This window comes from Acipenser ruthenus, chromosome 41, assembly GCF_902713425.1.
Source record: "Acipenser ruthenus chromosome 41, fAciRut3.2 maternal haplotype, whole genome shotgun sequence".
NCBI classification, from domain to species: domain Eukaryota; kingdom Metazoa; phylum Chordata; class Actinopteri; order Acipenseriformes; family Acipenseridae; genus Acipenser; species Acipenser ruthenus.
In genome coordinates this window covers 401139-424705 of record NC_081229.1, presented here as the reverse complement: position 1 = coordinate 424705, position 23567 = coordinate 401139, and the positions used below count along the sequence as shown (strand labels likewise).

Genomic DNA, 23567 nt, shown 5'->3' with positions numbered 1-23567 from the left:
TCACACAAAAACTGATTTGGGAACCCAGTATTTTAGTTACAGAACTTTAATTGGATCCAATTAAATATTCAGGTACAGTATATACAGTACAATATTTCTTACCAGTTTCATAATCCTGCATTACAATAGTAAAGCTGTTTTTCCATTCTTCCACAAGGTGTCGCTGTGAGACTAGGTATTCTTATTACTTCAATGAGAAAGTAAAGTAGTGAACTAGCTGAATTCAGCAAAACAGATGATATTAGTGCAATATTAGTCTAAATAATAATTACTTCCACTTCCAACATCCCAATTTTGAAACTATCCCAAAGCAAATATTAATTTAGTGCCAACACAGAATGATTAAAATGCATAAACACAATGTACTGTACTGTAAGAAGTGCAATCACTAACACTGTGCCATGCTTTCACAATGTACTGTAAGAAGTGCAGTCCCTAACACTGTGCCATGCTTTCACAATGTACTGTAAGAAGTGCAGTCCCTAACACTGTGCCATGCTTTCACAATGTACTATAAGAAGTGCAATCACTAACACTGTGCCATGCTTTCACAATGTACTGTAAGAAGTGCAGTCCCTAACACTGTGTCATGCTTTCACAATGTACTATAAGAAGTGCAATCACTAACACTGTGCCATGCTTTCACAATGTACTGTAAGAAGTGCAGTCCCTAACACTGTGTCATGCTTTCACAATGTACTATAAGAAGTGCAATCACTAACACTGTGCCATGCTTTCACAATGTACTGTAAGAAGTGCAATCCCTAACACTGTGCCATGCTTTCACAATGTACTATAAGAAGTGCAATCACTAACACTGTGCCATGCTTTCACAATGTACTGTAAGAAGTGCAATCCCTAACACTGTGCCTTGCTTTCACAATGTACTATAAGAAGTGCAATCACTAACACTGTGCCATGCTTTCACAATGTACTGTAAGAAGTGCAATCACTAACACTGGCATACTTTCACAGTGTACTGCAGTGCAATCACCAACATTGTTCCATGCTTTCAACTGTCTATTCCCAGCTTATCAACTCCAATGCTCAGATATTCCAAGATATTGAATCTGCCCTTCAAAGGAATATAACACGAGTTTTCCCAGGTGGGAAGTGGTATGCTGTTGCATTGAATATTCATCCTGCCCAATCCTCTGCGTACACTGCAGTCTAGCCGTTTACTTCTGTCCATACTGTAAACTGTCATATTATTATAATAGAAGAAGAAGATGAAGTCCTAGCCAAGGCTTTATACTATAACTTCATGCATATTATCAACATTAATGCCATTATGACGTGCCAACCTTATATTATCCAGGGGCTAAAGATTATTATTTTATTAGTCATAGTATTATTAGCGTTTTTTCAAAGCACTACACGGCAGCAAAATAAAGTATGTCTTCTTTATCAATTTACCATTTGACTGTTTATGGTCAAGATCAAGTGTTAAGCTACATGTGTGGAATAACACGATTAGTTGGCTAGTTGTGATCGTATATTTCCACGTCCACTTGAAGTGGTTCGCTTTAAGTTCTGACATGATCTGTAGGTGACTGCAGTGAATTCAGTGAAGGGGCCCCCGGTTATTCCAGGTAGACAGTGTTTTCCGGAGACAGGAGAACGGGGGGAGGGGGCTTTTATCTGTCGGCTGTGGTGATTGAATTACGTCAGCCTCTCTGTCTCTTGTTTGCTTTTTTGGGTCAAAGCGAATCACAAACAGCCCTTTACCAGAAGGTGATGAATCCTGCTTCATTGGACGCTAAGTACAGTAAAATAAAGAATAAAATATATCGAGTGCTTTAGCCGGTCACTTTTTCAGAGAGCTTAAAGGTGTATTTCTGAAGAACAAAGAAACAATCTGCTGCCAGCTCACCTTCTGAAGTCGTCTCTCTCTCTTCACTCAAAAGGCAACGCTCGGTTAGGAGAAATAACGAACTACTTCAATTATACCTTAGCCTGTTATTTATTGATCAATTCTGGCTACGGCTGGCTGTTTGTCTGGCAGGCACTTTGTATTGGAGGTGGATTTCTTAACCTCTCCTGTTTCTGAACTTTTAAACAGAATTGAATTACATTTTGGGCTGAAGTTGAATTCTGATCGCCAAGGTGAGTAAAACAGGATCTTCTATTTAAAAAGAAGTAAAGGTTAGATGAATGTTTAGATGGTTGTTTTAATAGAGTGATTTAGAAAGTATAGAGTATTTTATAAATATGATGAATAACAAACACCAAAGGAATACATATACATTTTTTTTAAAAGTACTTAACCCATGTATTTTGAAATTGCAGCATTGAGTATTTTTACAATATTATTATTATTATTATTATTATTATTATTATTATTATTATTATTATTAATATTATTATTATTGTTGTTGTTGTTGTTTTACAGATTTGGAAAAAGTCACATAAAAAATAAATAAAAAATAGCAAAATCCAGAACTTGGCAGAAAAAAGAATCAATCTTTTCCATGGGATACTAAGTCCAGTGCTTTGGGTGGATTATTAACTATTGAGACATGCAAGAGAAACAGGGTGAGTGCAACAGAACGGTCTCACAGCATCAAACCGACTCTTTTAAGTTAAACATTAATGGAATTTAACTTGGGCAAGCGAATAGCACACAGTGTACAGACTGCACTTGAATTCATACGGTCCCCATACCGGTCGATGGGTAACCCCCCCTCGGTCCAGTTTGAATGGCGTTCAGTTTTGCTTTGTTTCTGTTGTTGTGCAGTTCAGTTCAGGCAGGTGATATTGTTTGAGATGCTTCATTCACCTGTGTTTCTTCTGCTCGTGCTCTTGACTTTCTTCTCTTCAGCTTCATTCATTGGGAGGGGGGGGGGGGGGAGGGCATTCCTCCAACATGACTCGGTCGGTTGGCCACGCCCAGCAGCATCACACTCAGGTTGGAGATTGTGAGGATGCAGGAACAGGCCGATCCTGCATCTTTCTATTCCCAGGCTCCATGTCGGCTCTTGCTGTCTTGTGTTCTATAAAATTGTACAAACCAAATCCACTCTTAAAAGGATGTTAGCTCAGGGATGGAAATCAAAACTCCCATTGCATAGCAGTTTTATCTATTCCTGGTTTCACTGTGAGTTTAATAAGACACACCTAAGCTGGTCTGTTCTACAACTGATGGCTCCCTGCTTTCTTCTGAGTTCTGCAGAGCTGCAGCCCCTCCTTCCTCACTGAAACAATTGAGACTTGTGTTCCCTCTCAAGCTTCCTGGCATTGCACTCTGCTAGTTGGGAGTCAATCTTCAATCACTTGGAAAGGAGCCCTTGAAACTCCTTATTATAAACACACACACACACACACACACACACACACACACATATATATTAGTAATAGCATTTTACTGCGTGTTTATATTACTACACCTTTAGATGTTCTTTGCAGAAGCTTCCTAAAGGTTTAATGGGGTAAAAGAAAATTCTATAAAAAAGGCCAACAAAATGCTTGGATATATAAAGAAGTTGAATTCTGATTCTGATGTGATCAGAAGTGCAAATGATATGCCTGCTGGTGTCAATCACCTTATGTCAGTCACCTGGGTGCCCTTGAGCTATTATTAAGTGAATGCAGCAGAGTTCCCAGTGTGTGGGGGTATTAAGAGCATAACTTTACATTGTTAAAGTATAGCTCCAATGTGTGGGGGTATTAAGAGCGTAACTTTACATTGTTAAAGTATAGCTCCAATGTGTGGGGGTATTAAGAGCATAACTTTACATTGTTAAAGTATAGCTCCAATGTGTGGGGGTATTAAGAATGTATCCATTGGAGCTATACTTTAACAATGTAAAGTTTAGCTCCAATGGAGATGTCTTATTGAGACTGAAGAATACATATATTTAATACAATGTCAGTCAGCAGGAAAATTGCTTGAAGTAGGTGGTATTGCGGGGGGGGGGGGGGTTCAGACCACTATACATGCCTCCAGTAATACGATCTTAAATGAAAACGCATTTGTACCCAAGCACCAGGTCGCGCTCGTTCCAACCTTGTTATCTGTGTGACATCCTTGCTAATGCAATAACCAAGTTTGGGATGTCGTGTTAATATTGAACTGTTTAGACGTGTCATTAACGGGAACCGTTGTTTTTTATTCTTCTGTGGTAGCGTTTAGGCATGTGTGTGTGTGTTTCTTATATGCGTATTCTTTGCCAAAAAACATGACCTTATGCCAATGTAATTATACAGGCCACCAGTTGTTTAGTTTGTCTAATTAACATCAGGGGCTAGGGGTACTGTGAATCTCAATGAGGACCTTCCCTGTGAATATTTCATAAGAAATACTGTAACATCAGGGGCTAGGGGTACTGTGAATCTCAATGAGGACCTTCCCTGTGAATATTTCATAAGAAATACTGTAACATCAGGGGCTAGGGGTACTGTGAATCTCAATGAGGACCTTCCCTGTGAATATTTCATAAGAAATACTGTAACATCAGGGGCTAGGGGTACTGTGAATCTCAATGAGGACCTTCCCTGTGAATATTTCATAAGAAATACTGTAACATCAGGGGCTAGGGATACTGTGAATCTCAATGAGGACCTTCCCTGTGAATATTTCATAAGAAATACTGTAACATCAGGGGCTAGGGGTACTGTGAATCTCAATGAGGACCTTCCCTGTGAATATTTCATAAGAAATACTGTAACATCAGGGGCTAGGGGTACTGTGAATCTCAATGAGGACCTTCCCTGTGAATATTTCATAAGAAATACTGTAACATCAGGGGCTAGGGGTACTGTGAATCTCAATGAGGACCTTCCCTGTGAATATTTCATAAGAAATACTGTAACATCAGGGGCTAGGGGTACTGTGAATCTCAATGAGGACCTTCCCTGTGAATATTTCATAAGAAATACTGTAATTAGATGTTTTTCTTTTGTTCTCTTCCAGACAGCCCCAAATTGAGCTGCCTGTCTCCCACGAAAATAACTGTCCTCACACTCTGCATCCTGGTGTTTATAGGGGGGATCGGAGCAGCTGCCTGGGCCATTGGTAAGAAATTCACATCACTGCCAGGAGCTGAGAAGGGGTGGGTTGCTACTCGCTATAGTTAGCTGTTGGAGTGAGTTAGCTGTTGGAGTGAGCTGAGAAGGGAGTGGGTTGCGTCTCCCTATAACTAAACTTGTTATTGTTTATTAAGTCAGTTTTTTTAGATGATAATGTATTTCTGTAAAACGGTCTATTATAGGAGACTTTTATTTAGATTTGGAACGCTTCTAAATGTATTGGAATGCTTCTAAATGTATTGGAATGCTTCTAAATGTACTGTAATGCTTCTAAATGTATTGGAATGCTTCTAAATGTACTGGAATGCTTCTAAATGTACTGTAATGCTTCTAAATGTATATTACAGTAAACATTGCTGAGAGTGTGTGTTTGTGAACACTGGTGTAGGGATTGGCTGAAACATGTGTCTACTTCATTTATAGTTTAACCTCAGTTTTTTCTTTAATTTTTTGTGATTTGTAAATATAAAAAAAAAAACCTATTTAATTTCTAACTTTTTTTTGTTTCAGTTGCTTATTTATTCAAGGCTGAAAATCCTGGCTTATATGATGGTAGGTGTGTTTTTTATTTAGGTGTGTTAAACTCTCTCCCTCTGGGAATTGCTATATCAGTTTTAGCTGTACAGTGCAGTACAGATTTCTAAATTCAGTGTAGGCGTTGCCTTTTGTGCACTTCTATTTATGCTGTGGGTCTCAGATACAGTTTTGAAGTACTAGCTATAGAAAACCTGTGCAGGTTTGCAATTCTCTTTAATCCATGTCTCTTTGGATCCTAGTTAAAAGCTTGGAAAGTGCAACTTTCTCCTCTCTCTCCAGTCCAGATTAACTCAGCAGACTTGCGCCTGTCTGTGTTTGACCGCAGCGAGGGGAAGTGGAGGTTTGTCTGTTCTTCCAGCTCCAACGAGCTCGTTGCCAAGATCAGCTGTGAGGAGATGGGATTCGTCAGGTATTATTCATACAGGACTGTCATGTATTCCCCTGAAGTATTCCTCTGCATTCTCCAGTTAAACCGAAGGTTTTCTTGAGTTCACATCACCTAGTGTGGTAGAACATCACTTTTTACAAACTGCAGACCCTTTCTCTGCCTCCTCATCAGAATCCCTGTATACTTTTTGTTCCCTCTTCACAGATCGCTCTCCTATTCTGAACGCCCTAGCAGTATGGTGGCGGCTAACGGCTCTGCTGGATTTTTCTGTGTCGATGAGAAGCAGCTTCAGTATGGCAGGAAGATCCAGGAAGTCCTATCAGCCTGGTAAGAGCTGTGTTCCCACTGCATTGCTGTGCATTAGTGTTTCCACTGAAGTCCTATCAGCCTGGTAAGAGCTGTGCTCTCCACTGCATTGCTGTGCATTAGTGTTTCCACTGAAGTCCTATCAGCCTGGTAAGAGCTGTGCTCTCCACTGCATTGCTGTGCATTAGTGTTCCCACTGAAGTCCTATCAGCCTGGTAAGAGCTGTGTTCCCACTGCATTGCTGTGCATTAGTGTTTCCACTGAAGTCCTATCAGCCTGGTAAGAGCTGTGCTCTCCACTGCATTGCTGTGCATTAGTGTTTCCACTGAAGTCCTATCAGCCTGGTAAGAGCTGTGCTCTCCACTGCATTGCTGTGCATTAGTGTTTCCACTTCATTCCGATGTTGATTTCTCAGTTGTGTTCTGGGTATGTTGTGTATCTGTTTAAAAACCCTTTGAATTCCCCAAAAACCTCACAATGTGCACAATGTGGATCCAGATGTGTAATATGTGTGTGTTTCCTTTTGGAAGCGTACATGACTTCAAAGGCACAGTCGTATATTGATCACGGAAATAACAATGGTCTTATTGGATAACATTTTTAAGAATTGTAAAAAGAAACAAACAAATAAACCTCATTGTTTGGCCTGTCTGAAAAGCAGATTCATTTGTATAATAACTGCAGCTGTACAATACATGTCTTTTTTTGAACAAGCTGCAAGACCCAGTCTGCTGCAGTCGTCCATTGCCTTGACCTTGACCTTTGACCCAGCAGCCTGGCTGCCCGCCTGTGGGTTTGGTGTGTGTGTGGGTCCTGTTTGTTCATGGCCCTGATTTGCACTGTTGGGTTTTAACAGCGTGTGTTATCGCTGGACCTCCAGGCTTGTTTGTTCTCTCCCTGTGCTGTTGTACTTTGGTCTCAGTAAACACATTGCCTGTTGAATTTATTTTAGGAATCATCGAGGGATCGTTCTCCAGTCACCAATAGCACTCAGGAACTGCATGTAGAGCCACTGTTGGCAACCAGATTAAATGACTATTAGGTCTGTTATTGCAGCAAGCACAAAATTTGACCTATTTGTCTGAAATTAATAAAATATTTGAACAAGAAAGCTGCAAATGTATTAACTTAGCCTACCTGATGTGTGTTTCGTGCCTATTTGAGAATATCAGGTTGTTTTTTAGGGGAGCAAACTTGGTTTGAGGTTAAAGGGGCAACACCCTGACTGTTTGTTTACTTTTCCTTTGTCCATTGATTTGTTGTGTGATAGGCTGTGTCACCCTAACATGTCAGAGGTCCTCCTGCCAAATCTCATGTGCCAGCCCCAGCCCTACGGGAAGCTGTCTGCTCGTATCTGCATGTACTGGACAGTAAATCTCATGTGCCAGCCCCAGCCCTACGGGAAGCTGTCTGCTCGTATCTGCATGTACTAGACAGTAAATCCCATGTGCCAGCCCTACAGGAAGCTGTCTGCTCGTATCTGCATGTACTGGACAGTAAATCTCATGTGCCAGCCCCAGCCCTACGGGAAGCTGTCTGCTCGTATCTGCATGTACTGGACAGTAAATCTCATGTACCAGCCCCAGCCCTACAGGAAGCTGTCTGCTCGTATCTGCATGTACTGGACAGTAAATCTCATGTGCCAGCCCTACAGGAAGCTGTCTGCTCGTATCTGCATGTACTGGACAGTAAATCTCATGTGCCAGCCCCAGCCCTACAGGAAGCTGTCTGCTCATATCTGCATGTACTGGACAGTAAATCTCATGTGCCAGCCCCAGCCCTACAGGAAGCTGTCTGCTCGTATCTGCATGTACTGGACAGTAAATCTCATGTGCCAGCCCCAGCCCTACAGGAAGCTATCGGCTCGTATCTGCATGTACTGGACAGGATTGGGTAACCTAACTGCTTTGTGTTTCTCTTTTTTGCAGTGCCTGCGAGAGTGGCAGGGTTCTGAGTGTCAACTGTCAAGGTAAGCAAATCCCTTCAAGCTGTTCAGATCAAAGTGGAAGAGTTGAACCCAATATCACAGAATATTGTATTGTGAGCTTGCTGTATAAAGAAATGAAGGGGTCTTATTTCAAGTTTGCACTTTGCAACAAAATACATGTTGGGAATGTTAATAGTTGCAAATAATCATATAATATCAGGATTAACCAGCCATGGATTGGAGCAAAAAGCACCCTTTAGTTACTTATTGTCAATTTGCGGAATTCTTTATGTATTTTTTTAAGTATTTGAAGGTTATGGATGATAGCACTGGGGAAGCTACTCCATTTCTTTTTTTTTTCTTGGAATCAGCTATCATAATCTCATTTTGTCAATTTGGAAAGCCCAATTATTTTTTACTTCAACCCGGCTCACTGCTGCCACCCCTGCGCTGACTCGGGAGAGACGAAGACGGACACACGCATCCTCTGAAATGTGTGCCGTCAGCCGTCTGCTTCTTTTTGTCAGAGGAGCACGCAGCTCTGGGAAACTTACAAGCAGGCCCGCAGCGCCTGGCCAGTCTACAGGGGTCACTGGTGCGCAGTGAGCTGAGGACACCCTGGCCGACCTAGGCCCTCCCCACCTGGGCGAAGCTCGACCAATTGTGCACCGCCCCCTGAGAACTCCCATCCATGTTCGGCAGTGGAATAGCCTGGACTCGAACCAGTGATCTCCAGGTTATAGGGTGCATCCTGCAGTCCACGTGGTATGCCTTTGCTGGATGTGCCACTTGGGAGCCCCTAGCTCCTCCATTTCTAACCCTGGCCTCTCTTCCTAGACTGTGGCCGGCGCAGGCTGCCCGTGGACCGGATCGTAGGAGGACAGGACGCCAGCCTGGGGAAGTGGCCGTGGCAGGCCAGCCTGCGCTACGACGGCAGCCACCTGTGCGGTGGCTCGGTCATCTCTGACCGCTGGATCATCACCGCCGCCCACTGCTTCCCAGAGTATGCAGGGCCAGGTTAAGCCAGGGGAAAGGGGCCCAGGTCAAGCTTGGATCTGCTTTATTAGAGCTGAGATGTGTGAACAAGCACTGCTTCAATATGTATTGATAACTGGCACCACCAAGACCAAGTCCAAGATAACTGGTTTGCATGTCATTCAGGGAGATAACCGGTTTGGAGGCATCCTGTTTATTTTGAGTATGGCTGAAGCTGCCTGCCTGCTTTCTTGTCTCATCAGGAGGAACAGGGTGACGAGCAGGTGGCAGGTGTTCACCGGCTCCATCTCGCAGGCCTCCTCTGGGGTTTCCATGCCAGTTCAGACCATCGTCTACCATTCAGGTTACCAGCCCTTCAAAGACCCAAATATCGATGACAACAGCAACGACATCGCAGTCATCTACCTGGCCACACCCCTGAACTTCTCAGGTAATTATCAGCCTACTTCACTCAGTGGCACCCAGCATGTCCAGCAATCAAATGAACTAAAAGCTGATGCAGGATGCACTAAATTAATGGACTGATATGTGACTGATAAATGTATTGTGAATGGCTAAATGTTCAGTACAGCCAAAATATACATGACACCCCCTGCTGCATAACATCTGTGTTGTCTGTCAAAAACAACATTTACATGTAAAGAAATACCACACATGTCCATAATACAGAGGCCAATGTTTGCATGACCACACTATAAAACCTGGTAAACTGACAATCGAATTTAAAATGTGAACTGTAGAGAAGCCTGGAGTGAGCAGTACTCGGAATCCCATACCTTCCTGGAACTTACAACTGATAACACGAAAAGAGAAAGAATTTCAAGACATGTGGATAGTTGCCAACCAAGTAGAACAGAGAGACTCATAGAAACCAAGGTTTCAGGTTTCATGTTAAGCTTCAGAACAAAGACCTTGTTTTACCAGCTGTGGAGGCTGCAGAGTTAATGTGGTGCCATCTAGTGGTCAGATCCCAGAATAACATGGGATTCGCACAGTGGAATAAAGAGCACATTCAAGCACTGATTTCCCCTGAACCCTGACCACTGTATATATCACTGTGATCAGCAGAATGCATTGCAAATTACATTTAGTTTCATATGATAGTGCATACTAAAATGTCTATTTTTATTTTATCCTTGCTACAGATTACATTCAACCAATCTGTCTCCCTGCCCACAGGCAGCCCCTGGTTGATGGGAAAGTATGTACTGTGACAGGGTGGGGGAACACGAAGTACTATGGTGAGTGTGTCCTTCAATCTGCCAGACAGGTTCTTACTAACAAGGGTTTCAGTGTCCCTAATACATACCAATAAATTATTTGAATAAAAACTGAATCAAGGCAAACCGCTTGGATCTTTATTCTGCTTTTTGGCCAATTATGCCACAGCATTGAGCAGCAGTCTTTCCCTCTATATCATACTGGAAGGTAGACCTGATCTCAAATAGGGGACAGGCTGAAAGCTTGTAGTGCTTGATAGACTTGATATCCATGAGAACGTGGTGGGAGGTTCTGAGAGCATGTACTCCTGATACTGAGGGAATCTGTGCAGGATAGCAGGTGATGCACAAATCAAATAAGACAGCATCTCATTGTATCTGCAGGTCAGCCATCTGTAATCCTTCAGGAAGCCAGCGTGCCGGTCATCAGTAACAGTGTCTGCAATGGGGATGAGTACTATGGGAACCAGATTAGCAACTCCATGTTCTGTGCAGGCTTCGCAGACGGAGGCATTGATGCATGCCAGGTACATACAGTGGAGGCTTATGATCGACAGTGCTCCCCCCTTTGAAACACATTTGTCCAGAGCCATAGTTAAGAGGCAGTTCAATTTGTCTTCCACCTACTGGTAGTGGAATGGCATTACAGGGTAAATCTGTTGGTCACCTTTGTTTGGATCATCTCTCAGATCGAATCAGCAAACTTTTATATGAAGGGGGAAAAAATATTCTTCAGGCCAATTTAAGGGCGTCGTTTGATGGCGTTCCTCAAAATACTTTCGAAAATCAAAATGCACATTTGTCTCAGCCTTGCATGTAAATGTCACACTAAATGTGTGACCGGATTGGACGTACCATGTCACAGACTATAGGTTGTGGGGATCTACTGCCATGATACTATAATTATAGCACCAGGACTTGGATGTATTTTACTGCCATGCCTATTTTTACCAGCATCTCTCTCCCCTGTCTCTGTCTCTCTGTATGTCTCTCCCCTATCTCTGTCTCCCTGTCTCTCCCTTGTCTCTCTTTATCTCTCTGTATCTCTCTCTGTCTCTGTATTTCTCCCCTCTCTCTGTGTCTCTCTCTATCTGTCTCTCTGTCTCTGTATCTCTCTCCCCTCTCTCTGTCTCTGTATTTCTGTCCCCTCTCTCTGTCTCTGTATTTCTCTCCCCTCTCTATGTCTCTCTATCTGTCTCTCTCTGTATCTCCCTCTCCTCTCTCTCTGCCTCTCTGTCTCTCTCTGTCTCTCTGCATCTCTCTCATCTCTCTCTGTCTCTCTGTATCTCTGTCCCCTCTGTCTGTCCCTGTCTCTCTCTGTCTCTCTGTATCTCTCGCCCATGTCTCTCTGTATCTCTCTCCCCTCTCTCTGTCTCTCTCTGTATCTCTCTGTCTCTCTCTCTCCCTGTCTCTGTGACTCTCTCTTTGTCTTTGTCTCCCTCCATCCCTCCCTGTCTCTCTGTCAGGGTGACAGTGGCGGTCCCTTTGTCTGTGAGGACAGTATCTCAAAGACGAGCCGATGGCGCCTGTGCGGGGTGGTGAGCTGGGGTACCGGCTGTGCTCTGCCCCGGAAACCAGGAGTTTACACCCAGGTCAACCAGTTCCACCAGTGGCTCTCCAATGCCATGCGGGTAAGCACTCCTTAATGTTGATCTTGAATAAAGTTTACTACGAACATTTAAAAATGGCAACATTGCATTTGCACCTGACAGTTCGATTTCAGCAAACTACAGCAAATTTGATGACCACTGTAAATGAACAGAGGTGCCCTCTGATGTGCCATGATAAAAATTGCATGGAAATGTTATTATACAGGAGACTATCACCAATCCAAACCAGTTGTGAGTGGACTCTGTGCAGATGAATGACTCGCTGGGATGTGCTGACCTGTACCATTCTAACAGTGCCTCATCTATTCTCTGCATTTGATTCTCAGCAGTGTAAAGGCTCTTAGCTTTTTCATTTTCAAATGATGGCCTGCACTGTACTAGAGATGTGAAGGTCACTATTTTCAGTAATATTTCAATTCAACAGTGTGTGGGAAGGAGTTTCTGCAGCTGCTATCAGCATGCATTTCATTATGGTAGCTGGAATGGTGTGAAATACAGGTACTGTAAACTAGGACTACAAGGGGCCAGATTAGTGAGTCCTTTGCAGTCTGAAAGCAACCAGTTATTCAGATTTATGTTGTGACATTTGTATTTTGTTTTTTCAGACGTACTCTCAAAGCAGTGGAGTGTTTAGCATGGGATAGCACAATGAAACCAATGGCCACTTCCATTAAGAAGCTGGAACTTCATATGTGACTTCAAATTTGAAATTAAGGATTTACAGAGAATCTCAGTTCTCTGCGGCCATCTCCATGTTCAGATCTCGTGCCTTTTATTCATACTATCACCTTTCTTTTCTTTCTTTTCATTGTGTGTTTGTTGAGCCATGGTCTGTTCCATCTTCATTATATTGCAAGGCCGGTTGTGTGACATACCCTACCGCATGAGTCATTTCCTTATTTTAGATCACAAGGGAGAAAATGTCAGAGCTTCCTCACTCTATTTCTTAAGCTCCCTCACATAGCCCCAGGCATTAAAGCCATTGAGAGACAGCACCTACAGTACAATGCTGTAGAAGAATGAAAACACTACATGTCTCTGGCAGGATATCAAACAGTTGCTGCTGTACTGTTTTTCTTTTCTTTTCATCTTCAGTTTCAGCAACAATCAATAATGTAAGAGGTACTAAGAACAAGATCTTATGGTTTGTGTTTTAATTAGAGAGACAATTGGTTGCATCTGATTGACTGATATGATGCATGTGCTTGATAGATCAAGAGTTTACTCTGCAAAGGAGATTGAACTGAAATCAGGAGAGGTCATGGTAATGAAAGGATCCTGCCTAACAAACTACCAGTTTCTCCACAGACTGGTAGGATTAATATAATTTAGGACAGCGTGTGAGAAAGCAAGCTGAGGGGAACCAATGAAACTTCTTTATAGTGTTAGTTTCTTTTACCTGTCCAGCATTGAGTTTTGAGGATTTTTCTAATGGTTAGGGAGTTGAATTTAAGGGCTGGGATCAAAGTACAATTCAACTGTGAGATATGTACAGGTATAATTGTTGATAACAATTGATGTTTCTAATATTTCCTTTCTCAATATCCTTTCACGTGTGCTCTGTACATCCTCTACAGTTGTTTTTGCTTAAACCATTATTTCTAATCCTTTTTTACAGCCACATGGGCTGCTTGTGGAATGAGGGGAAGTATTTTAATGATGCACCCCCAATGGGGCTTAGGCTGTGATTCCCACACTTATATACGTCCCCAACTCCCTTCAGAACAACAGCTCTGGAAGTCTTTTCAGAAGCAGCCCAGCTGTTTTGTGGTGTTTTTACTTCTTGCTTTTGCTTAAAACTATAGTAGACACTGATACAAATAACATATGGGCTGGAAAACACATATATTACACTTGCAAAGGTATGTAAATGTAGATGATATTAAGTATCTTGTTTAACTTATTAAATAAGGTAATTCTGAGGTTCACTGTTTTTACTGCTATTCTTATTAATATTTACACAATGCTAGCAGTGTTGTTTGTTTAACTTCTGGGATGAATTCTGGTGCTCATGAAAGGTTCTGGATTGGTAACCCTGCAAGACGCTAGCTAGCCCCCTGTCTTTCCTGTGAGAATGTTTATTACGGACTAGATTGGAGGGACCAATTATAAGTTTTAATACAATACTTAGATAACATTAGCTGGGCCTCCAAACCTGTACAATAAAAATATGTTTTAAATTGTTTGTAGAGACAAAACAAGAAGGCTAAAAGTTTGAAAATCTAAATAAAAAGATCAACTTCTTACTAGATTCTTAGTGTTCATGGATGACAAAATGTGTTCCATTTTCAATGTTGATCCTTTTCCTGTTTATTTTTTAAATGGTGGCCTCATCTGAGAATGAACTCCAGGCCACTGTCTGTTTGATACAATAAATATTAGGGCTCTTTTATTACATGAACAAAAATATGAAGTGCCTTATCTACACAATGCTACATTTTGAGTACAATGTTGTTTTATGACTAGGACCAAACAAAGTTTGCTATGCAATTAATTTATTTTAAAACAAACCTTAATTAAATGATTGAATGTTATAATGGAGCACGTTTTGCACACTGGATGTTGGGTCACTCGACCTTGTTTTTTATTTTTTCATGTAAATATTCTCTATGCTTGATGTTGTGGGGTGTGTCTCTGCAAACCTGTTGTTATTACACAGTGTGATTTTAATTGTGGACATCATGTACTCTCACATTATTATTATTATTATTATTATTATTATTATTTTTGTATTTTAAATCCATACCAATTTAATTAAATTGTTAAACATGAGATGTGTCCTGCGTCTTTACTTGCAAGAAAATGGAATGGGATACAGGGCTGGACTGTGGTGTAAAGTATAAAAGTGTAAAACAGTATTAAATGCATACCTCTACACTCTTTTCTGTTACATGTGTCCATAATTCTCATGTTTTACTCTTTCCTCATCCATGGATATTTAGCATGTTTAATAAAGTCATTTTATCCTTTGAGTAGTCCTTGAGCAAGCCTGAGCTTGCTTAGAGACTTTCTGTAATTATGCTAGTATCAAAAGGGCCTTTGCAAATCTTTAACAAAGAAGAAATTGCGCGTGCACTAGCGGCCCATGAAGACAGAAACCTCTGAGGAGGGTCTCATAACGGGGGTATGCATATGATATATAGATATAATTTTTTTTTAAAACTTACGACAATGCAAATCCCTTTATTTGAATGAACCAAAACTAAATGTCATTGAAAGTTCAACGATGCAAAAAAGGCAGCCTATTTCCACTAACATATTGGTGGTAGAATGAAGCAATATGATCACATTTAAGCAAGATGTTTGCAAAAGAAATGACATTTAATATAGATTGTACTTTGCTCAGGAAATTACAGCTCTTTAATATGAATACTTTTAATATGACTTAACCCAGGCTTGAACTCAGGTGGAAGCACAGTACCTGTGAATGTTGCGAAGAAACCCAGCAGTACTATCAGCTGTAATGGATGACACATTGGTTCAGAGAAAAACATACAGCGCTGGGGAATCACCTTGGAATGCACTAACCAATTAGCCAGGTTATACCAAGATTATCCCTAAAAATAAGTAGTTTCCTTGGTGCTGTGAAATGTTATAACACACACAGCAGAACTTTTCCCAGCAGGACATTGGGTGATAAAATTGACCCCTTAGTTTATTAGTTCTAAGTTTGAACTTAAATGTTTACTTATACAAGGGCTTACATTATAAAATGAATGGTAAGAAATGGTTCTTAGTCCTGGCGCTGTTCTTGTACAGTATATACAGCTTTTGATACAGTGGATCACACTATTTTAATAAATAGAATCAGAGAGATTGGGCTGAGTTGAAATTCATTGGCTTGGATTTAGAGTTAGCTTCATCAATGCACACAGTGGCTTTATTTATCATTAATTTATCAAAAGGGGTTACAGTATGTATGGCATGTGGTAAACTCCCACAAACAAATAGGAACAATTAAAATACAAACAAAACGAGTTACCATCTGGCAGCTGTAAGCAAAACACAGTCAATTTGTAAGGGAAATACCCTGGGAAAGAGACAACAGCATGAGCCTATTTGCAAGAAATAATAACAGGAAGAGTACAAGGTACAAACTTGTATTGGCTCTAATCTGAACTGTGGCAGTCAAACTATGAGAGGAATCCATCCTGCTTGCCTGGTTCCTCCTCCTTCTGTCACCTCAACATACTGATTGGTCAGCGCATGTTGGAGGCTTCCTCTTGTCAAACAGCTGGGCTGGTTTTGAATTATTCAGCTCTCCTGCAAATTTCTCTTGGGTGAAATCAATAACTCTTGTTCTCTCAGCCAAGAAGATTGCTGTAACCCCTGGACTGGGAGCTCAAAGATGAAGGCAGTACCCCCTCTTCTGGATCTCTGGCTTCCCCTCTGTTCCACCCTGCTTCTCTACAGTGCTGGCAGTGCAGCAGGTAAGAGCAGCAGCAATTATTATTCATTTAAATGGGTTTTTAAAATAGGCACTAAAACATACTTGTTATCAATTGACTATAACTTGTAACACACTAGTAATAAAAATAAATCTGAACCAGTATATAGGAGTGTTTTTTTAGCCCTGATATCAATGTGTCAATCTGGCTAAAGGGGTGCAGAAAGAAATATACTCTAAACTGCAGTGGACCGCTTCATTATAATGTATATTGTGGGGCAGTCCGTACAGAAATGTAAAAAATATAATGCTTTCCCTTCAGTCGCTGGTAGTTATTTGTAAATTAGTACCACCATCACACATGTGGAGCAGAGTGCTTATTATAATTTATTGAATGCATTTGAAGATGGAAATCATTGTCTTTAAGGTACACATGATGTTAAATTAAAGTGGGTCTGAGAGAAACAAATACTAGACCGGTCATTCTGCATTCATTCCTCTGTCCAAATACAGGGCATTGTGTGCTGTTTATCATCCCCTTGCTTACCCTATTGGAGTTCATTTTGTATGTGCTATTCTGATTAGAATTTCATCAATTGAATATATTACAAATAATTGTGAGTGCTTCATAATGAGAAGCATCCATCATCATTTTGAAGTCTGAGTGTTTCACAATGAGAAAATTCCAGCTTCACTTAAAATTCTGAATGTTTCACATTGAGAAGCTTCCAGCTTCACTTTAATTCTGAATGTTTCACAGTGAGAAGCATCCAGCTTCACTTTGACACTGTTTTATTTGGAGTTGCACATGTGGCGAAATTTGAGTATAAACTAGTGCCCAAATATGAAAACTTAAAAATAAAATAACTTCCTTGATTGTTTTGTGTAGAACTGGAAAGTTCAGTTCGGTAGTTTTCAAGGAGTGCTAAACCAATCAATTTCCATGCCTCTTATTAGATAGCATTGAGATGAAAAAAGATTAAAATCTTCAAAGGGTTTATTGCCTAATATTCTTTGCAGTTTGAAATGCAATGTTGTATCATAGGAATACGATTCGAGTCAGGGTATTGTAGAGCTAACTCAGATGGCCTAACCTAAGTTTGTAGAAGCACAAATCAGCCATTTCACTGGCAAATACAGAGTGTCAGTCTGAGAGAGCGACAAGTGAAGTCATTGCTAAAGACATTGCTGGAGAGGTGAGAAGGTTAAAGCAAATGTGTGCTTTTCCTGCAAGATGCACTTCCTTTGGAAAACTGGGCCCTATTTTAATTATTTCTGCTTTTTTAAGATAAACACCCTATGTAGCTTTTGAATCCTGATGAAATTGAACTTGTGTTATGTGAGACAATATGGTGGTAAATCTTTCATGTTAAAAATAAGACCCTACCCCTGACATTTAAGAGACAAAACATACACTAAAGAGCTGTGCTAAACAAAAGGGACCAGTTTTATTTGTATATGATTAAATATGAGACACATTTAGTCCTAGAATGCACTACTATCACCAGAGAGCATGAAGTAACTCCACTGCCATTCCGTCCAGTTGCTCTGGATAAGTGCGTCTGCTAAGAAATAAATAGTATATATATATATATATATATATATATATATATATATATATATATATATATATATATATCCTTATTCAGCAAAATAGCAAAACGAAAAGCAAATTTGAAAAAGCACATGATCTTTAATTTGACCAGTTTGTTTATTTTATTGTCGTTTCACAGAGAATAGCTTCTTGAACAGCCCACAGAACATGACTATAGCGAGGGGCACCACGGCTCTTTTCACCTGTGCTGTGAAAGCTTCCCAGACGAATAACTCATTGGCTATTGGGTTCAAAAGCAAGAGCGCAGGAAACTACAACATGTTGAAGTGCCAGGGTGGCACTAACGATGTAACAATGGTGTCTAACGTTGAAGGCAGATGCAAGAAAAATGGTGACACGCTGGAGGCCAGCTGGAGAATCGCAATCGCTCTGATGTCTGACAACGAGACCATGGTGATCTGCAATGCCCCTGGCATAAAAAACACTGCAGCCTACCTTTTTGTATATGGTAGGGTTATTACTTTTCCTGGGGGTTACTGATTAGAGCTGAGGGACTGGGAGGTAAGCAGTGTGGTATAGTGGTTAGAGCTGAGGGACTGGGAGGTAAGCAGTGTGGCATAGTGGTTAGAGCTGAGGGTCTGGGAGGTAAGCAGTGTGGCATAGTGGTTAAGGCTGAGGGTCTGGGAGGTATGCAGTGTGGCACAGTGGGTAAAGCTGAGGGTCTGGGAGGTAAGCAGTGTGGCATAGTGGTTAGAGCTGAGGGTCTGGGAGGTAAGCAGTGTGGCATAGTGGTTAGAGCTGAGGGTCTGGGAGGTAAGCAGTGTGGCATAGTGGTTAGAGCTGAGGGTCTGGGAGGTAAGCAGTGTGGCATAGTGGTTAAAGCTGAGGGACTGGGAGGTAAGCAGTGTGGCATAGTGGTTAATGCTGAGGGACTGGGAGGTAAGCAGTGTGGCATAGTGGTTAATGCTTGGGGGCAATGTAACCAGCAAAAAATGCACAAGCAACAGCAGCTTTAATTGCTATGATTACCTGACTCCGTCCCTGCCAAGATGTTTCAGCTGATTGAACAGAGTTGCTGCATTCTTCACAGATAATAACCACAATCAAACGATCGTTGGCTGCGCCATCGGAGGCTTTTTTGGGATTATCATCGTCTTCGGCTTCACTTACTTGCTCTTGAAGAGGTCGGAGAGGTTCCAGAAGTGTCTGAGTGAGTACAGTCTACCTATTTGACTCCAGCTCTATAGGCAGTGGTCATAAAGGTTTCATTTTCTTATCTCTTTACCACTAGAAATATCATTGCTGTTCCCTGTGTTATTCGGTAAAATATATTTTTGAGTAAGCAGGATTCAGTCTGCTGATACTTCCTGGATACCAGGGGCATCTTTAGGATGCTCATTTGTGGTTTGACTTAAATTAGAGACTGGGAGAGAAGCGTGTGACATCAAAGGACAGCAACGGGTAAGCAGTGCAGGTTGGTAGTGGTTAGAGCTTGTGGGTAGAGCTGAGGACCTCAGAGGCTAAAGGTAATGTGAAGTGCCACTGCACTGAATATGTGACAAGACCTTCTTTTTCTTCCTCTTTAGAAGGGAAACCTGCTGATGATGAAACCACAACTACATACACCATGTAAGTGACCGAGCTTTTATTCTTATTTTCACTTGAATCACTTCCACACTTCCACCTTGCAAACTAATCACATTGAACCAGTGCTATCCAAAGTCCTATTGTCAATGTTCTACCAGGTGTTTGTATTGATTTTGTACAGCCCCAGTGTACACAGTATGTTTGATGTATTGCCTGTGAGAAAGAGAAGGGCTGTATGACTCCTATTGGGGTATCACACCTCGTGTTTCTGTGATTCATTCAGCATGTCTGTGCATTTTACAAAGCATTCATCTGATATGACGTTCCCCTTGCACCATGTCCCCGGGATGCTTTGTTTTTGTTCATTTCCATTTATACAAATCCAGCCATGGAGGATGCAGTAAGGGGGCCGGCATGGAAACTACTGACCTCGTGACAACAGGGAGCATCAACATAAAGAATACAAACTTTGCATGCACTTGACACATAGTATCATTTTTGTTTTGCATCTTGCGCATTTTAGAATCTCCCATGGCAACTTGTTAAAAAATAAAACAGAATTTATTGCAGAGCTCTGGCAAACCATAATTAATTATTTTTATTTCATTCATATTTTACAGGTGATGTGAAATTCTCTGCATCGAAGAACCTTAATGTGATCTACAAACATTTAATTGTAATAACAAATTGCAACCTGACCATCTTACAATGATATGTAGGACCCAGTTCACAAAGTTTTAAGAAAGATTTTAAGCCTCTTGATCTGCATGTGCCCTCCAAGCAGGCAGCCTCTGAGCAAGCCTGTGTATGGTGGTATTTCTGTAACTGTTTAAATTACCACTCGGGATTTACATCTGGAATGTCTTTCTCCCTACAAACATGTGAGTGACTTTAGACTTTATTAAACATGCCAAATACCCAAACGATGTTTACTAGTTATCGTAGGATAGTACTAAACAGATTTAAAAATGTCTTGTACACATTTAGAATGTATATAGTACTGTATTCCTTTAACTCAATAGCTATTTAAATAATATGTTTATTAATAAAGTGACCTGTTGTTGGCTTTTTTAACAACAGTCAAGAACATTTTCATTGCAGTTGAATAGCAAACTGTATTTTATTTTTAGAATAAATACTGAAGTTATAACTTTGTAAAAGTGACCTCTTGTATTGTGTGTTGTATATTTATTCATCTTTCTCGTAAATTAAAATAATGCACTTTAAACTATACCTTTTGTCCTAAAAAATAAATTCTGTTAGTATACTGTTTCCATCAATAAAAAATATAATTAACAATCTATCTTCAAGGTCTGAAAACTGGTATTTCCAACAAAGGGTCATAAGAATATTCTTAAATATGTTACTATTATTTTCATATACAGTTTAGTGCTCCATTATATAATATACACTCATCTCCTGTAGTAAATATAGTGAAGCACACACACTGGCCTAGCCTCTCGCAGCTCGTCCTTCTGAGTGCAGTGCAGTGGAGTTTCTACATGGCAGTTCACAATGTAACGATTACCCTCATTACCTTTCCAAGCCTCTGTGAAGGCCAGCTTCCAGGGAATCCAGGGAAAGATGAAGAATTCCATATTGGGAAAGACCTGTCATGTCTTTTTAAAACCTAACCCTTCACCTCCACCAGGGGGCAGGCTTACCTCAAATATGCTTTTACATCATTGAGCATTTACCAGAGCAAAGTCTGGGACACAAACTGCAGGTATATATATCCAACACTGTACCAGGACGCTGTACAATAACCTTGATTGGGAAACAATAAGGTTACGAATGTTCCAGTTGACTCCTTCACACACAGAACTAAAGGAATCAGGGGGGAATGTCACATAATGAAAACGTATGCCTAGAAGTGTCATTAAACACAAATGCATTTAACCACGAGAGGGAGACAATTACCTAATTATTGGTGAAAAGCCCAATCATACCATTCAGAGCAATTTTCCTTCTTTTGTTGTACTGCAGCTGTTGTAAAGACAGTTATCTATTTCCTCTGAGTAAAATAAAATGGCATTCTCTTTCTCACACAGAACACTGAGGGGAGTGTAATACATACAGAGAGTACACTGAGGGGAGTGTAATACATACAGAGAGTACACTGAGGGGAGTGTAATACAGGTGTGTAGGACAGGGCTACTCTATAGTGTTGTGGTGTAACTTTACGTTAAGTTGGACTAAATCAATGAAAAGGGTATAAGGGTCTCTGCACAAATGTAAGCCTGATTAAAAGCCTGATTAAAAACTAGCTTTCATGCAATGCAGTGACTGTATTTCATTAAATGGGTGTGCTTTCATAAAAGAACAGTGCAAGCCAATGTTTAAACCAAGTTTGGTAAGATTCTTAGGGGGTTTGGACATTCTCCAGACTATAAATAGCGCTTTATTAAACCCATTCAGAAAGAGAAGGATAAAGTGAAGTCTGTAGGCCCAATTGTAGCAGCTTTGTTTATTCTTTAACCCATTAAGTTTGTATTATTTTCAGAACATGTGTTTTTGCTACAGGTATATATATATATATATATATAATTAGTCTTTGCTTTTGAACTTGCTTCAAAACAAGGTGCTTTGCCTTTTGGCCTAGTTATGCTTTTTCTTACAAAAGAGCTAGAGAAGTTAAAACCAGAATCTACATGTATAAGTTTCCTTGTGCTTCAAAAACCTCTCTTTAATAACAGCTCTTTCTTGGTCAGGTTATTCCCATAAAAACAGGAGGGAGTAAAATGTTACAGCAGTTTTCATATTTCAGATATAACACAGACAGCTCAAATTAAAACACAGAGACAAGAACAACCACAACAATAACTACTTGTCAAGGATGTTGCCTAGCAACCTGCTCCTCCCAGACAATTAGAGTGCATTCCACATTGCCAGCAATAACACAGACTCAGAGGGACTAGGAACACTGGAACAGATAAGAGCTATTGCAAAGTGGTTTCAACAATGTCACACTTTATCATGTAGCCTTCTCACTAAGTTCACAGTACAGCTTGACATGCATTAACCACTAGGACTCGTACCTCTTTTCCCTGGTAATTTCTCAGAGACCTGTAACACCACTATATATAATAAAATCGAATGATGCTTGTTTCAGTCAAGCGCAGAGTGTATTCTACGCTGGTTGCTTCTGGGGTGGTATTTTGGTATCTAGGCAGCCCTCTGTGTTTTATGGAAAATGTTTAACCTTGAAAAAGGACATTCAGTAGTTTCCAATGAAAGACAGATTTATAATAGACCAAATTATCACTCGCTCTCTCAAAAAACTATAAAAAAGTCATTTGAAACTACCTGTTCTTTAACATTATTTCCACTGTGAAGATTTGCTTAATTTGGAGTGTTCACATTAATGTCAGAGTCTGATACACCCTCTCAATACATCATCATCTCAGTTACAAGGGTGTCCTTGTGGAGGCACACACAATCCAGATACTGCTATGCAATACAATACATTTACATACACATAAAACTAAAAGTATCAAACTGAATTTGCATTTCTTCTTAAACATGTAATGCCTCTATGTTAGTCAGATGGCCATTCCATGCACAAGGTACTGTATGCAAAACCAAGCTTCTAAAATGTGTAAGTAAGAGACCTGGAAAACCCCAGATAGCCAGCGATAGAGCCTTCTGTTTGACAACCCTGACTACAGCATGGGTTCAGATAGTCCTTTAGGTTGCAGGGACCATATTTGTTCATGTGTTTACCTTAACAGTATCAGAACCATTGTTTAATATTGAGTTGCCACTGACACTGATATGGTACTATGGCATTGAAAATGAGTTAGCTGAGTATGGTGTATGTTTTCCAGCAAACCCATATTACATTATGTAGGTGAAAAACAATGACTGGATTATAAGAAAATGCTATATATATATATATATATATATATATATATATATATATATATATATATATATATATATATATATACACACACACACACAACACTTTTTTTTGCAAAGAGCATTTTTTTAAAATTGCACAACAACTGTTTACTGTAAATAAGC

The 23567-nt window shown here is 40.4% G+C and overlaps 1 protein-coding gene across 1 annotated transcript; it reads left to right on the top strand.

Annotated features, from left to right (window-relative positions):
• Positions 1-1539: 1539 nt before the first annotated feature.
• Positions 1540-14784, top strand: LOC131709149 (serine protease hepsin-like). The gene is made up of 13 exons (XM_059011224.1): positions 1540-2106; positions 2393-2535; positions 4913-5014; positions 5539-5580; positions 5845-5974; positions 6158-6280; positions 8188-8228; positions 9024-9189; positions 9425-9612; positions 10328-10423; positions 10787-10929; positions 11869-12033; positions 12618-14784. The coding sequence occupies exons 2-13, from the start codon at positions 2520-2522 to the stop codon at positions 12654-12656; spliced, it is 1251 nt and encodes a 416-aa protein (XP_058867207.1). The 5' UTR covers positions 1540-2106; positions 2393-2519; the 3' UTR covers positions 12657-14784.
• The last annotated feature ends 8783 nt before the right edge of the window (positions 14785-23567 follow it).